This window comes from Halichoerus grypus, chromosome 7, assembly GCF_964656455.1.
Source record: "Halichoerus grypus chromosome 7, mHalGry1.hap1.1, whole genome shotgun sequence".
Lineage (NCBI taxonomy): Eukaryota > Metazoa > Chordata > Mammalia > Carnivora > Phocidae > Halichoerus > Halichoerus grypus.
In genome coordinates, this window is record NC_135718.1 from 153,635,362 (window position 1) to 153,651,075 (window position 15,714).

Sequence of the window (15,714 nt, forward strand, 5' to 3'; positions counted from 1 at the left end):
GTGTTCGTCTTTCTCGTCATACCAGAATGTCAGATGGACCTCGGGATACGTGGGTGGAACGGTTGTTTGTTCTTCACTGATGTTGTAACGAACCAGTGATAGAGTGAATTTATGAGGGCAGGGGTGATGCCTGCCTGGGGGGAGAGGTTGGCCAAGAGAGACAAAATCAAGGAAAGCTTCTTGGGATTAATGTTTGAAGTCCGACTTTGATGGGCGGACTTGGGTCGGTACCAGTCTGCTCTGTCAGCCATTATTCTGGGGGCTCTGGACAGGCCTCGAGAAACGACCCGGACAGCCTCCTCTTCCCACCATAAGCTCCAAAGCCCTTTAGGATTTTGAGGCCGACACCCTATTTGGGATCCCCCTGTCCCTGTCCTCTGCTCTGTCCGATGCCTGTGGGTCCCTGTGGATGATCCCGGGCTCTCAGCCCCCCTGAAAGCCGCGACATAAGGGGGTGGGAGTGGGGACAGCCCTCTGTTATTAACGGTGTGTCCGGAGCAGTCCTCAGAGCGACACAAAGCAAACCCATCGCCCAGGCAACGGCGCCCTTGTGCTGGGGCGTGCAGCACAGGGGACCCCAGCCCCACATTTCAAACAGAAGAGCAAGGTGTTTACAAGAGAAGGCAAGGCCAGGCCTGCCTTCCTGCCCGCCCAGGTGAGGAAGGGCTCTGGGAGGGGGCTCTCGACCCTTGCCCAAGCCCCATGGCAGCACCCCCCCCCAGGATGTTGGGGTGAGAGTCAGAGGCCTGGACTCCTCTGGTCTCCTGGATGCCATGCTCTCCCCATCCGGTCTGCAGCGGAGAGTGTTCCTTGTCTGGGGGCACTGTGGGTGTGTTCCTGTTCCTCAGCACCCCTTTCTTTCTCACATTGGGGGGTCTCACCCAGGGAACTCCTTCCCAGAGTCATCTTTGTGGAAAGAAAGGATGGAGTGAGGGAGGGACCTCAATAGTGCCTTCTCTCTGTGGAAGTCATTTTCAGCTCCAGCTGCCATTCCTCATGAGTTTTCCCCGTGAGACGGATCCTCTCCTCCCTCACCCACCCTTCTTCAGTTTCCTGGAAATGAGGGGGGCTGGAAGAGAGAAGGGCTGGAAATCCCCATGGCATGTCGGCCTGCTGCGCGCTGGCTGCCATGGGGCTTGGGCGAGGGGGTGGGAGAGGCCGAGACTGCTGAGCCCACGGTATGGGCCTAATTACGCTTTGGTCTCAAGCTTGCCTGTAATTGTGGTTTCTGGGAGCCAGCGCGTCCTGGAAATCTGCTGGAGCAGCAGAGATTTGGGGTTTCCGCCTGGGATGGGCTTGGATTTTCCACTTGGAACAGTGTGCCCGGCACCCATTTTTGATTGGGGGGTAGTGAATCCCTAAAGCTCTGACAGGGCAGTTAGGAGTAGGGCAGCAAGGCCTTCCTTTGGATGAGAGATTGTGTACCCTGAAATCCTGGACGTTTTCGAAGAACTCAGGGAGGCAGCAGGGCCTGGGAGAGCAGGTCGGCCCTGCCCTCGGGTGAGGACCCCCTGTCTCTGTGCCTTGGTTTCCCCACCTGTCATTGACTTGGACATCCCATCCGCCTGTTTTACCGGATCATCCATCATCATGGGCAGGCAGATGCTGGCCTCAAATAGGGGAACAGCTCGACTCCCTTTCCCCATGGTGATGGTAATCATAGCAATATGTATTTTGAGTGTTTATGGTGTGCCCAGAGCAGAATGCTTTAATGAACGGTACCATTAAATCTCCTAACGATCCCGTGAAGCAGTCCTAACCTCTGCGACAGCTGAGGACGCCTGAGGTCACAGGGCCAGCGTCAGCAGCAGGATCTCCAACCCGGGGAGCGGTCCTTGAAGTCCGAGCACTTGGCCTGCAGGTGCAGAGACAGTAGTCCACGTTGTGCTGTACACGTGGGCCGGGGAACGCCTGGAGTCAGCCTGGCTTAGTGGGGGCTGCCGCTGAGCTTGGGGCTCGGGGGTCTAAGTTCCAGCCCAGGCGCCAGCCGTCGTAACCCCGGGACCTCGGCGGGTCCTGTGTCTTCTCCGACTGCAGCTTCCTCGTCTATAAAATAGACACGTGCAGGGCTGTTCTGAGGGTCCGTCGAGGTGCTGCCCAGCCGTGCACCTACCACGCAGCAGGTGCTCAGTAGATGCTGGCGAAGGAGGGACGAGCAGCCAGCTCTGGCGTGTGGGACTTGGGGCTTAGATGGAAGTAGAGGATGGGTCTGAGGCAAGGGGGCGTGGGCGGTAAGGACGCTCTCGAGCCAGAGGGCGCGGCATCGGCCAACCAGGGCTGGCGGGCGTCGTGTACCCGCGCTGCCCCGCTCACTGGGTGCCTCAAGTTAAGCCTGTACCGGCCTTTCCACGGCCTGGTTTCCTCGGCTGTGAAGTTATGCACCGTGGCTCTACCCCCGGGCGCGTTGTGCGGAGTGAGTCACGTAAATAAGGGCTCGTGTTTATTGAGTTCTTACTGTGCCAGGCCCCGGCCTGAGCATTTTCTTCTTTCATGTTTAAATAATCCAGTCCTAACAGCAGCCCCCGGAGAGGGTGAGCAAGCTGGGATGCAGAGCGCTCAGGGACGCGCCGGGCTGGCGCTCGCAGCCGGGGACGTGCCAGGAGCCCACGCTCCTTGTCGCTCGCGTGTTGTGTCAGGAAGTGCTCAAGGCGTGTGCGTCGCGTTCTCCTGGAACCCGTCTGTGGGTGCTCGCGTGCCCAGCGCTGCGCTCGCAGGAGGGGGATGTGACCGACATGGGTGAGGGACTCAGAGCAGTGAAGCGCCGGGACACGTTGGCATCGGTGGCGCCTGTGGACTCGGGCGCAGGGCACGGGGACCGCGTGACCACAGGCCCCCGGACCAGCTGAGGTAGGCCAGGGTAGGACTTGAGCTCAGCCATGGGAGCCTGGGTGGGGGGCGCGGGGCAGCTGCGTGCACACTGGGGTTTGGGCGGAGTTGGAATTTCAAGGTTGGTCATTCATCGTTCAGCACATTTTCCCTGAGACGCGTGCGTGTCTGGCCCGACGGGGAAAATCCGTGTGTCGTCCCAGGGATTCTCTCCTGGCCAGTCCGGGTTTGTTTCTTAAAGATGATGTTCCGCAGACCAGCAGGTTCCGCGTTGAAATACCGTATCGCCCTGCTGGCGGCGGGGGGTGCCCTGTTGCTAGAACAAACCTCATTGAGATGTGATTTGTGCCTGGGGGAATGAGGGTGTGTTTCTAGGTCCCCAGAAAGCGGCTGCGGGGCCCTCTGGCTCATGCGTCCCTGGCCCCATCACTGCCCCGCCCGCACGTGTGCGCACACCCCGCACTCTGTGCGGAAGCCAAGATCTGCCACTGAGGTTTAATCCAGGCCTTCAAACCGTCGGGAGGCCGCGTTGAGACCCCTGTGCGCTGCCTGATCATGATCTCCGACCTCTGAGGTGCACTGAGTGCTCTGAAACGTAGCCCCATCTGTTCACCGGCACGGGGTGGGCGTATCCCGTCACCCAGCTCCAGTGACTCCTGTCTCCTGATACCCCTGCACGCAGAAGGTTGGATTCAGTAGGAAAGGGTATGAGGCAGCCCTTGCTGGAAGTGGCCAGAGCCCTGCAAACCCTAGTCTTCCCACGGCTCGGCCTGTGTCGGGCTCGGAAGAGGCCGCGGCCTGGGCCGGTGCAGCCTGGTCTGCGGCCCGCCCATCGCCCTCCCCGCCTCCCGGCCAGGCCCCTCTGAGTGGCTGCGTGGAGTTGCCCCGCTAAACCCGCAGTCCGGTCCTGCAGGCCCCGTCCCAGGGCAGCAGGGGGTCCCCTGCGGTGTGGCAGCTCAGAGCTGAGGCCACGTTCTGGCTGGCCTTCCGTCAGCGTCCTAACCAGCCGTGTCTGCCAAGTGACCTGTGTGGAGCTGGCGTTCTTGGTGGGGACCGGGGTCAGGGGAGCTGAGGAAACACAAAATAGAGGACAGCAGTCCCCCCTTCGGAGCAGGTGTTTTGTTACTAGTTCCCTTTTAAAGCACCGTGGGGGCAGGGATGTGTCCTTACAGCACCAGGCGAAAGCCTAAGGGCCAGACGGTGTAAACAACGGGAGTGGCCGGCGAGTCAGTTGAGGGAAGCTTCCGGAAGGCGGGGAGTGTCCGGGCAGTCTTGAGAAGGGTGGAAGAGGGATTCAGGTCCTCCCCCACTTGCCCTCCTTTGTCCCTCTCCTGACTCGGGGGCTCCTCAGTACCGCTGGGGACTCCCGCGCTGTGACCTGCAGGTGACCCACCTGCCGAGGGTCCCGCGGCAGAGGGATGGTGAGGAAGGGCCGCAGCTTGCCTGAATTGTCATTCTGTGGCTGAAGCTCGGCAGTTTTAAAACCAAAGGCGAACTTTCCCCTGCCACCCAGTATTTCCCATCAATTTTGATACGAACTCAGGGAACGAAAACAAATTTAAAATCCACCCTAACAAAGTAAATTAGAAAGGTGAATTCTGAGCCAGATGACAGATTTTTTCAAGGCAGATGGAGACTTCTTAGATTGGCTGTTTTTCGGGATTGATTTGCGGTTCGTCCTTTATTTGTGGGGTCATCAGAGCATAGCTCTGTCGATGCCCAGTCCCCAGCGCGGTGGGCCCTGTGTACTGTCACCGCTTCCGGAGGATTTACTTAGAACACAGGTAGTTACTTTTCAGGAAAACTGGAGGTGAGACAGCACACGCCTGCAGAGTGACTCTGGGTTTCCAAATAGTGGTGGCATCACCGGGCCCTGTGGGAGGGCGATGCTCTGTCGCACACAGTACCGGCACGGAGGCTGGGACTGGGAGGTGTTCGGTGTCTTGTCCGCTGTCACACAGGGGCCCCTACGCAGGTGAGGAGGATGCGTCAGGCCCCAGACCGAGGCCCTCCACCCCCACTCCCCAGCCTCAGGCTCTGGGACGTGGGCTCGGCCTGTGTCTTGTGGGTTCTGAGCTCTGCTCTTCCTTGGCTCTTGTTCAGACCAGCTAACGGAATAAAACTCTCCCCGGCCGCCTGTGGACGTCCCCAGCACAGACTCCAACGTGCTTCTAGGTCACTGTTGGGGATGGTGTCTGTCGTTTCCCTCTCAGGTGTATAAATTGAGTTCTGCGTGCGTCCCCCGGGGTGCACAGACCCGGTGTGCCCAGGACACCCCGTGGGGGGCGGAGGATGGTGCGTGATGAGAACGAGACAGGGGAAGGTGACCTGGCCCAGCCCTGCAGTGTAGGGGTGAAGCCAAGGCGCCCAGAGGGGAACGTTGGCTCTGGCGTCCAACAGGCTTGAGCTCATGTCTGGCTCTACCATTGAATAGCTGTGTGTCCTTAAGCAACTTATTGAGCTTCTCTGACTCTCGTTTTCCTCGTCGGTCAAGGCAAATAACAGCGTCTACCTCATCAGGTTGTTGCGAGGATTAAATGAAGGTCTGTAACGTATTACATGCTGATTCCATATAATTTTCTTCTCCTTTTCCAAGGGTGTTCAGAAAGACGGGGGCAGAGTTGGTCTAGAACCCAGATGTCTAGACAGCCCGTGCCGCCCCCTCCCTGCGGCCGTGCCGGCCTCCGTGGCTTCCCTCACGTGTGCTGCCCGCCCCGCCTCCGCCCTGCGCACCCGGCCGGGCCTCCGCAGACGGAGACGCTGTGGTCTTGCAGTGACGTGCTAGTGAAGGGCAGCTTCGGCACCGGCGTCCCGAGACGCGGAGACCGGAGCGCGGCAGTGGGGACCGGGCTCCGCAGCAGGCCTAGGAGCCGGTCACAACGGCGTGCGAGAACCCCACGTCCTTTTCTCCTGTGCTCAAGCCACGGTGGGATTGCTCGGCGGTAGCTCACTTGTGCGGTTTGACTCGGGGCCTCAGGGCAAGAATGGCAACCGCTTTTCAGGCTTGGCCGCGTGCCAGGCATTACGCCAGATACTCCGCGCATTCACCAGCTCCTGCAAGCGCCCGCGGGATAGGTAGCTAGTGTTCCAGTTCTGTGGATGCGGACAGCGAGGGTCACAGCCAGGGAGTCATTTTCCCCAAGGCCCACAGGCAGTCGGAACCAGAGCCACGATGCAGACGTACCCCGTCCAGCTCCACACTTGGCCACCCTGCGGCTCAATACCCCTTTGACTCCCTGGGTGCAGCCCAGGCCCTGGGGTTTTTCCGAGGAATGTGTGGACCAATTCAGTAAATCGGGTGTGAGTCTGTGCCTATGCTGATGAGCAGGGAGGCGGATGGGTGCTGGGTCCCGACTGCGGAGAGGGTGCCCGCTGGTCAGCCTGTTGCCTGCCAAGCGCTGGAGAGGGCCACTCCTCAGAGCTCCTCACTCCTTCCTCGCCGGGGCCGCCGAGAGGGGCCCTTCGGGAGCTCGCAGCCCAGCGGACGAGAACAGGGGAGAGGGGTCAGCGCCTGTGCGCCCAGTGCTTTGGCGGAAGGCTGTGCCGACTCTGGGCCGGCTGCTGGTGTCTTTGCCTGGTCGGAGGGGCTGGAGGCCCCGCCATGGGGGAGAAGGCCGAGTGGGGCCAAGGGAGGCCCTTCCCGCACTGTGCAGCAGGGCAGAACGCAGGCCACACGTGGCATTGGGAACTTTCTAGTAGCCACAGCAAGGTAGCAGCGAGGGAAAAAAATAATAAAAAAATAAATAAAAGTAGCAAGGAGATGGGGCGCCTGGGTGGCTCAGTCAGTTAAGTGGCTGCCTTTGGCTCGGGTCACGGTCTCAGGGTCCTGGGATCCAGCCCCGCGTCGGGCTCCCTGCTCAGCGGGGAGCCTGCTTCTCCCTCTCCCTCTGCCTGCTTCTCTGCCTACTTGTGCTCTGTCTCTATCTCTCTGTCAAGTAAAAAAGAAAAAAAAAACCTTCAAAAAGTAGCAAGGAGGGGGGGCCGGCTGGCTGAGTCAGGGGAGCATACAACTCCATCTCGGGGTTGTGGGTTTGAGCCCCACGTTGGGTGTAGAGATTACTTATTAAGATCTTTTAAAAATGAAAAAAAGTAAGGAGGAGTAGGAGAAATGAATTTTAGTAATATATTTCATTTAACTCAGTCTACTCAAAATATTGCTATCTTGGCATGTAAACAATATTGAAAGAATTGATATTTTACATTCCTCCATTTTTTTGTACTAAGTCTCTGAAACCTCGTGGGTATTTTATACTGAGTCTCTCACTTCAAACCGGCACGTTGGCGGTGCCCTGCGACGGCCCCAGTGGCTCCCAGCTCCCCGTGGGCAGGACAGGAGGCAGTCATGCGCCCCCACCCCGGCCTCTCTCCCACCTGCCCTTCCCGGTTTATTCCACAGCAGTGCTCATGCTCGGGCGCATGTCAGCCTGGCCCCATGGGTTCTCTGGGCCTCCGGCCTCTCCCTTCCGGCCCACTCTGGCCTCTGCCATCAGACCTGTGCTAACCGAGGCTTGCCCTGATCCCGCGAGCCCCAGGAAGCCTTCAGCAGCTGGCCCCAGCCTCTCCCCGGTCCTTGCCATGTGCCTCAACGTTTCCCAAGCCTTCAGACGCCCCCTCATTTAATTCCCACAGCTGCTCCTGAGACAGGTGGAGCAGGCAGGTAGGCTGGCCACGTTGTTCAGGTGGAGAGACTCAGCGTTCCAGAGAGTTTCCTAAGAACCACCCCCCCGCGCCCTGGCTCGCATGCGGCAGAGCAGGGGTGGAAACCGCGTCTTCTCTGCTTTATGTCATGTTCTCTCCTGTCCAATCCTTCCCTCCGCCCTGGGTCACACTGACGGCCTCGGAGCTGCTGTCTCACACTGTTCCTCCCCTCCAGCGTCTTCCCACGCTGAGCTGCCCCTCGGGACTCGGCCCTTGCTCCCGCACTCTGCTCCGTGGGCCGCCTCTCCCGTTCCTTCTTTGGCCTTCTTTCTCCCCAGTCCACCTTGTCCTTACGAACACACTTCAAAACGCATTTTCTTGTTTAGTGCTTTGTGTGCAGAATGGAATTGTAGAAATCTGGGAGACTTGAGGACTGTGGGAGCTTCAACATTCTGACCACAGCTTGATGGTGCTCCCCGCGTACGCCCGAGGAGAGGCTAGAGCTCCCTCCCACTTCAGGAGGCTGTGAGTTTAGTCCTGACTTCTCTGCACTGTGGAGACCACTCAGACTCTTGAGGACAAGTGTGTGCGTGTTGTAATATTTGGATGTCTGCAGAGTTCCGTGGCACGTATTGTCTGATTTTATTTTTCAGCTCCTATTTGTTGAGTATCTGCTGTGTTCTGGAGCTGCTGTGTGCTCTGGAGAACGGGAGACAACAGCCTATCGGTAAATGGGGAAAGGAGATGAAATGATCCCCAAAGCACCAAATGACTGGTCAGCTCTGAGCGAGCACTACAGGGAAGACTTCAGGGGAGACACGCATAGCGGGGTATCAGCGAAGGCCTCGCGGAGGCAGAGGTGTTTGTGCCGACCCTGGCGAGTGAGTGTGTGATGGCCTCGGGGAACGGCGGGCTGCTGGGGTTGCCGTGCCGGAGGAAGGCCGAGGGCGGCCACTGGGGGACCTGTAGGCTGGGCTAGGATTAGGACGCCGGGAAAGCACCCCCAGGTTCTGATGCGTCTCTTTAAAAGATCGCTGTGTAGAGAACGGCTGGATTCTGGGGAGGGGAGCGGTCGTCCTGGGGGAGGGGCCAGAGGGGCAGGGGCAGGTGGGTCCAGACCTAGCAGAGGGTAATAGCAGTAGGACTTGGCAGCGACTCGATTTACAGGGTGTCCGAGGTAATCGGGCTCCGGCGTTCACCTCAGGAGGAGACGTTTGCTCAGGAGTAGGGCTGGGCTCGGCTGGGAGGTGGGTTTCCGCTTGCACAGGTCGGCTTTGAGGTTTCGGTGGGGGGATTCGGCGCTCCCAGTCACCCTTGGACAAAAGTGGTATTTTCCACATTTGTCGTTGAGAAACGGGGGGCTTCTCAGTGGGCTGACAGCCAGGAGAAGGCTGAGCTTGAGCCCGTATTTCACCCCGAAAGTGTGTTTTCCTAACCGTAGCGCGTGGGCCGTGTGTGAAACACTGGTGTTGAAGCTCAGCCCGCCGGAGCTCAGCCTCCCCGCACACACGGCGGTGTACCTGGGGTGACACGCCATCTGAGAGCTGCGTGGAAGCAGAGAGGACCGGACACCGGGCTCGTCCTCACTTCTCCATCTCTCGTCCACTCACCGTCTGTGGCCCTCACCTCTGGCACATTGAGTGTCGGCCGCCTGGTGTGGACCTTGAGTGGATTTGCACAGGACTTCGCACCGTCAGGGAAGCTGACGAACGAGGCCTCTGTGACCCTCATACCGGCCCCGAAAGGAGGCGCGAGCACAGCCCTTCAGCAGACGTGTGGCACGGCACGCTGCATGCCCCAGATGCCGCCCTGGGCCGTGGCCGGCGACCTTGACCTGGAGGGCTAAGGTCCACTGGGAACCCTGGGGACAGTGCGTTCAGGGCTCCACACAGTGATGGTTCCCTGAACGGCCGTCGCCTGGGCTGCTTGTGGAAGCGGAGATAGATTGCACACCACAGAGCCACTGAGTCGGGTCCCGGCCGGAGCGTTGAGTGAGTCCCACGCCTCTCTGCAGCCAGGATGTGACCTGGCCGACCCCTGGTTTACAGCTGACGGGACCCCCATGCGCGGAAGTCAGGCGGGCGGGAGACAGAACTGGGATTAGCTCCTGAATGTCCTTGATTCCAAACCCAGCTGTTTTATACCGCACCCTTCGAGGCCTTAACTTTGCACCCTGGTTCTGATCCACACTGCTCATGTTTGATCTGTGCCCCTTGTGTCCCGGTGTTTTCAAGGACACGAGCTCGAAGGGGACGTGTGTGTCTTCCCTTCACCGTGGGGATGTGCAGGCCTGGGAGTATTCGCCAGCTTCCGACTGTGGGGAGCATTCCACCCAGACGCGGAATCCTGGGGAAGTTAGGGTGCCGGGAGGCTGCTTCGAGCTCCTCCACCCTGGAAGATAAGGGAGACCAGACCAGTAAGACCAGGTCAGGGTTCAGCAAGTGTGGACTTTATCTAGAACGAAGGTCCCGGCCAGGTAGCTCTTTCCTGGTTTCCTGCTGCTCCTGGCTTCGGGGAGGGGCCTGGGAACGTGACTTTGCCCAAACGCAGGAGACCTTGGTCAGCGCACGTATGGTGTGCGATCTAATCTCTGTGTATTTATCGTGTTATCTTTCCAGACCTACAGGGCATGTGTGTTCTAATCTGCATCCCGTGAGCTCACGTGTGTCATGCATGTATCGTGTGTGCACGTGTGTTGTCCCGTGTACATATGTTCTGTGTGCATGTATGCACGTGTGTGGAGAAGAAAATAGGAGGAAAGGTCCACTAAAGGCCAGTTCGATCTTCCTAGGGCCACAGGTGAGATAACTTCTCCTTTAGGGGCACAGACCTTGAAGTCGGGTGAATCCTAACTCCACTTAGCCCCCGTGTTCGCTCTGAGTATGGGGTGAGCTACCCACATGGCCAGACGTCGTGATGATTCCATGGATGGTGTATGTCGGGTGGTCAGCAGCTGCCTGGAAGGTGGGAGGCACTTAGTAACTGGTATCCAGGAACAGGGACATTCTAGGCTGTTCCTCTGCTCCACGTTGCCAGTGGGATGGAGTAAGGATGGGGAGGGCAGGAGCTCCCACCAGCCGACGGTCACTGAGTGAGATCAGAAGCACAGTGGTGCCGAACTCCACCCATTTCCAAGAAACCAGAAACCTGTATCTTGTTAATGTGAAATTGCCTGATCTTCAATTTTTAACAATTGCCCGATCTTCCATTTTTAACTAATTTTTAAAAAATAAACACACACACACACACACACCCATAGGCCAACAGAAGGGATATGTGGGCACTTTTGACTTTGCACTCTGGAAAGTCACCAGACGTTTCCGGGCTGCATCACGCACCTGCAGGCTGCGATGAGGAGGGCGTCTTCGGCCTGTATTTGCAGGTGGCTCTTTGGGGCCTCCTGCTGCTGGAGAGCCTACCAGAAAGTACACACTGAGACCTTTGGCCTCTAGCAGGTGACAGGGAGCGGAGTCGAGGGAGGGACGCCGGCGCGCAGGGTGTGGGCCCAGCGAAAGGACAAGGAAATGGCAGATTTCTGTGAACTGATACAGAGTCACTTTGAGGATAGGTTAAACGAAAAAGGCAAAGTGTGAATGCATGAGATACTCCCTATTGTGTAAGCAAGAAAGGAAAAAGAATATTTCTGCGTATTTGCTTAACTTCCCAGGAAGAAATCCAGAAAGGAAGCCGAAGACAAATGAAAATGTTTCCTTGGAGGAGTGGGAGGACGGGATAGGGACAGTTCTGAATGTACTTCTTTTTTTTTTTTTTTAAAGATTGTATTTATTTTCTGACAGAGAGAGACACAGCGAGAGAAGGAACACAAGCAGGGGGAGTGGGAGAGGGAGAAGCAGGCTTCCCGCTGAGCAGGGAGCCCGATGCGGGGCTCGATCCCAGGACCCTGGGACCATGACCTGAGCCGAAGGCAGACGCTTAACGACTGAGCCACCCAGGCGCCGCCCTAATGTACTTCTTTTAAAGTTTCATTTTGAGTTTTCAACGGTGTAAATGCTTAGCAAGTTCAAAAAATGAAATTAGATAAGTAAGTCTGAGAAAAGCAAACCCCCAAATTAAGCGCAAATCAGAAAAGAACCCTGCATGCATTGCAGATGGATGGGCACGAAGGCGGTGGGACGCAGTCCAAGGACCAAAGGAACTGCAGGGAGACCCACCTCATGAGTCGGTGCGGTGTTCCCGCCACCGTCCGGCGAGTATCCTGCAGCAGGCAAACGAGCAAACGCATTGCTTTTGTGTGGGACCCGGGTTCTCACTATGGGAGAGAGCGGCTAAAGTAACAGAATTGGGGAGGACGAGGAATGACCCTGTCATGCCAGTCACACTGGACACTTCCATGTGAACTCTCCCTTCCTGCACAAATATCCTGCCTGCCAAAGGGGCTGGAGGAGCAGCAGCCTGGCCGCAGGGAGCACCCGGCACGCAGACCCTGTCTCTACATATGTGTCCCGCTGAAAGGAACCAAGGAACCAGGGCTCCCCACAGGAATGTTCGACTGCAGGTCCGGCTCAGGGAAGGTACGAGGTGAGCCGGGAGCATCTGGTTGTCCAGAAGGCAAGGATGCGCTTGAAGACGGATGGTGACACTTGAAAGGAACAGGAGCTCCTACCAGCCAAATGCAGCACCTCCAACGGTTTTTAAAAAGTGATGAGGAGGGGGCCCTGGTGGCTCAGTCGGTGATGCATCCGCCTTCGGCTCAGGTCATGATCTCAGCGTCCCGGGATGGAGTCCCGCTTCGGGCTCCCTGCTTGGCAGGGATCCTGCTTCTCCCTCTCCCTCTGCCTGCCACTCCCCCTGCTCGTGCTCAAGCTCGCTCGCTCTCTCTCGCTGATAAATAAATAAATAAAATCTTTAAAAAGAAAGTGATGATTATAGGGATGCCTGGCCAGCTCAGTCAGTGGAGTTGTGCAACTCTTGATCTCAGGATCTTGAGTTCGAGCCCCATGTTGGGTGTGGAGATTTCTAAAAAAAAAAAAAAAAAGAACTTTAAAAAACAAAACAAACACATTAAAAAGAAAAGTCATGATGGTAAAAATGGACTATAATGCATTGCTTTGGGGAAACAATTCATGCATTCACGGCACCACTCCAGAAGAGGGAGAATACGGCATTCTCTACAAGAGACCGCGCACTGCTAGATGCAGAAGGAACAATTCAAATATCACCCCAGATCGCCCGCTCATTCAAATGGGAAATCTGCTTGTACCGCTGTGAACTCCCAGGAGTAATAGAACCTAGTGGAACCAGAAGTGAGCATCGCTTATGTAATACTCTCTTAAAAGCCTTGATGTGAATCTAATCATGCAGAGACAGACAAGTCCTTTGCAGGCCGTCCACAAAGACGACCGGCCTGAGCTCTCCAACACACCGGCGTTCAGCGTGGGTGGGGGTTCTGGATCAAATGAACGCCAAGGAGCCCGAGTAAACGCGATCTGCGCTCCACGGCGGGACCTGGTCCGAGGCCGTTGGAGCACAGCGTGTAGAAGAGCGATAGACAGTTGGGGGGTGGAGTGGGGACATGTATGAGGTCATCTTTCTGTGTCAAAGAACTCCTGGGTGTGCTGATGTCACTGTGGTTGTATAGAAGCCCGAAGGTCTTGGGGGATCTATGCTGACGTATTTAGGGATAAAGTACCATGCGGTCTTCTAGCTTTGAAATGGGGGGGGAAAAATGTACAATCAGAAAAATCAAGCAAGTGGAAATGTTAATTGGGGAGTCTGGATGAAGGCTGTATGGGTATTCATCGTGCCACTTCCTCAACGTTAACGTGGGTTTGAAATTTTTCAGAATAAAATCTTGGGGTGAGGGACATGCAGGCTGCCGTGGCCAGGGGAAGCGTGGTGGGGTCGCTGCCACCTGACCAGAGCCTTGAGAAGCGGGGAGAGAGGGTGGGAGCCATCACCGGCAGCGGCAGAGTGAGCACACCGGGGCCCTGGGCAGTGAGGTGGGAATGACAGGTCCCCATCGGGGACCCAGAGAAGGCCGCTGCGGGGGAGCGGAGACGGGGCTGTTGCAGTCATCCAGGACTGTGGCTGGAAGCCACGTCCGGCCGTGGTGGCGCAGGGCTTACTGAGAAGCTGGGCCGGCCATCTGCCTCGCGGCTGCCATTTAGCAAGCCCCGAATTCGGGGGGGAGTCTGCACTCTTCCCGGGCCTTCCCCACACCCATCAGGTGTAGGCCGATTGGAATCCGATCTCTGCTGCCGCATTCCCATGGGAATGTCATCAGGAAGAGGGGAGCCCGCGTCGAAGTCCTCTCTTCTCTGACGGCCCCTATTTCATGCCAAACTACATTCCTCCCACCTCCCTCCGCCCTCATCTCTCAGATTTTAACCTTGCCGTGGTCTCCCTCACCGTCTCTGCTCAGGCTCAAAGCCCAGCAGGCCCCACAGCCCAGGGGCAGGGGTTCTCCATCCAGCTGAGCTGCCGCCCCGGCGTGTCCTCCTCCACTTCTGTGCTGGGTTTCCCTCCGTGAAGCTCTCAGAGGGAAAATGTCCTGCTGGAGTGACTCTCGTCCATGCCCCGGATGCCCTCCACGGCCTCGTGGGCCTTTGATTATATGCAGTAGCGCTCGGCCGGCTCACGTGCAGAGCAGAGCAGGTTGAGAGCTCCCCGCTGCCAGGCTTTGAGAGCAGCCTGGGAAGCCAGTGGGCCGCAGAGGCCAGCGGCGGCCAGGAGGAGGCCCGAGCTGTCCCAGATGAAGCGGGCTTTCTCCTGAGCTGGCGAGGAGGAGGAGTTCCCGCCTGTGTGCAGTCACCCAGTGGTGGGTTGTGTGGATCCGGCCAAAGACAGCAGATGAGCAGCTGGAATAGAAGGCCTCTCGGGGTGGGGGCCCCCGTGTCTGTGCGGAAGTTCTCTACGTTCGCCTCACCCACTCGCTGCGTGACCGCCCCTCATGTTTGTGCCTTGGCAGCGCCGTCCAGTAGGACTCTGCGGTGATGCGCACGGTCCAGGGGCTGTGCTAGCCATGAGCCACACGTAGCTCTGAAGACCTTGAGACGTGGCCTGTGCAGCTGAGAAACTGAATCTTAAGTGTTATTTCGAGTGTAAGTTCGCATAGCTCCGTGTGGCTGGTGGCTGTCAGGTAGCAGGGGTCTGGACGCTGGGACACCGTTTTCAGTTTCACGGAGCGTAGGTGACAGGCCGCAGGTCGATGATGACCGCACATGCGTCTGTTGCAGAACGGTCGCTACGGCGAGTGCAGTTACCGTCCGCACATTCTAGAACACTTGCTGCTGAACTCAGCGGAGGGCCCGCTGTGGGTGGAGCAGTCGGGTCATTTGAAGACGGCCGGAAGTTGGAGCTGCTGGCTGTGGCCCCTCATGTCTGGCTTCCAGACACGGTACCGGCCGTGGGGTAGGAAGGACATCCAGGGGGCAGGCCCAGTATGGGCAGAGGCAGGAGCCAGAAACCAGAGCAGGTGAAGAACTGTAGGCAGACCAGCAATGAGCTCAGTGCTGCCTGAGCCCCGCCGTGGTGGGCCCACAGCCACCCCCGGGCAGCCCCGCAGTCGGGAAGAGGCGGTCCCCTGCGCGTCCCTGCCTCTGCGGCACCGTGGTCCCAGGGGCTGTGGGAGGACCGGCAGGAGTCCCTGCTGCACGCCGTGGCCCAGCTTCCCTGAGGACCATAGCGAAGCTCTGCAAGGTTCCGGGCAGCAAGGTGCATTTTCGCAGGGTGACTCCCCTGCGCCCCGGCTGGTTTCTACTCCCAGGCCCTTCTGAGCTCAGTTGTGGCTTTTTTTGAACCAGCCCACTCCAGTGTCTTGTCTGGTTTATGTCTTGTTTTGTTCTGTTTTTCTTCCTCCTTTCCTGCGTCTCTCTCCTGGGCTCCGCGCTCTGTTCTTCCCTGGTGTCCTCTCTCTCTGATCCAAAGATCAGCGAGTAAGAAGCAGTCTCACCTGTCCAGGTAAGAGGGGTGCCAGGTGAGGGGGAAAAGACCCCCTCTTTAACTGTAAAAGTGATTTATGTTGTGTTGTATGTATTACTCGAAGGAACCGCACCTTCACACTACTGAGAACGTAAAGGGTACATTCAAGAACGTGAGAAGCTTGTAGCTCCAACCCTGTGTCCCGGGTACCCAGGGTGCGGGTTTCTCTTGTGTCCTCCCAGAGTCGTTTCAGACATTCTGTGCGCATGCAAACAAGTATGGAAACACATAGAAACAAATAATTCCCTGTGCACATAATTCCGCTCCTTGTCGTCTTCACTCTGCAACACATCCTGAGGCCGTCGCTTT

General features: G+C 57.7%; 1 protein-coding gene across 7 annotated transcripts in view; it reads left to right on the forward strand.

The window, feature by feature from the left end:
- Window positions 1-15,714, forward strand: part of ARHGEF11 (Rho guanine nucleotide exchange factor 11) — an 84,288-nt gene that overhangs the window by 25,244 nt on the left and 43,330 nt on the right. For 5 of the 7 annotated variants that reach the window (XM_036118248.2, XM_078078514.1, XM_036118249.2 and 2 more), the window contains exon 2: window positions 15,352-15,384. The exons of the other annotated variants lie outside the window; for them this stretch is intronic. In XM_036118248.2, the coding sequence (XP_035974141.2) occupies window positions 15,352-15,384 (33 nt within the window). The remainder of the gene's footprint in view (window positions 1-15,351; window positions 15,385-15,714) is intronic. 7 annotated transcript variants of the gene reach the window in all.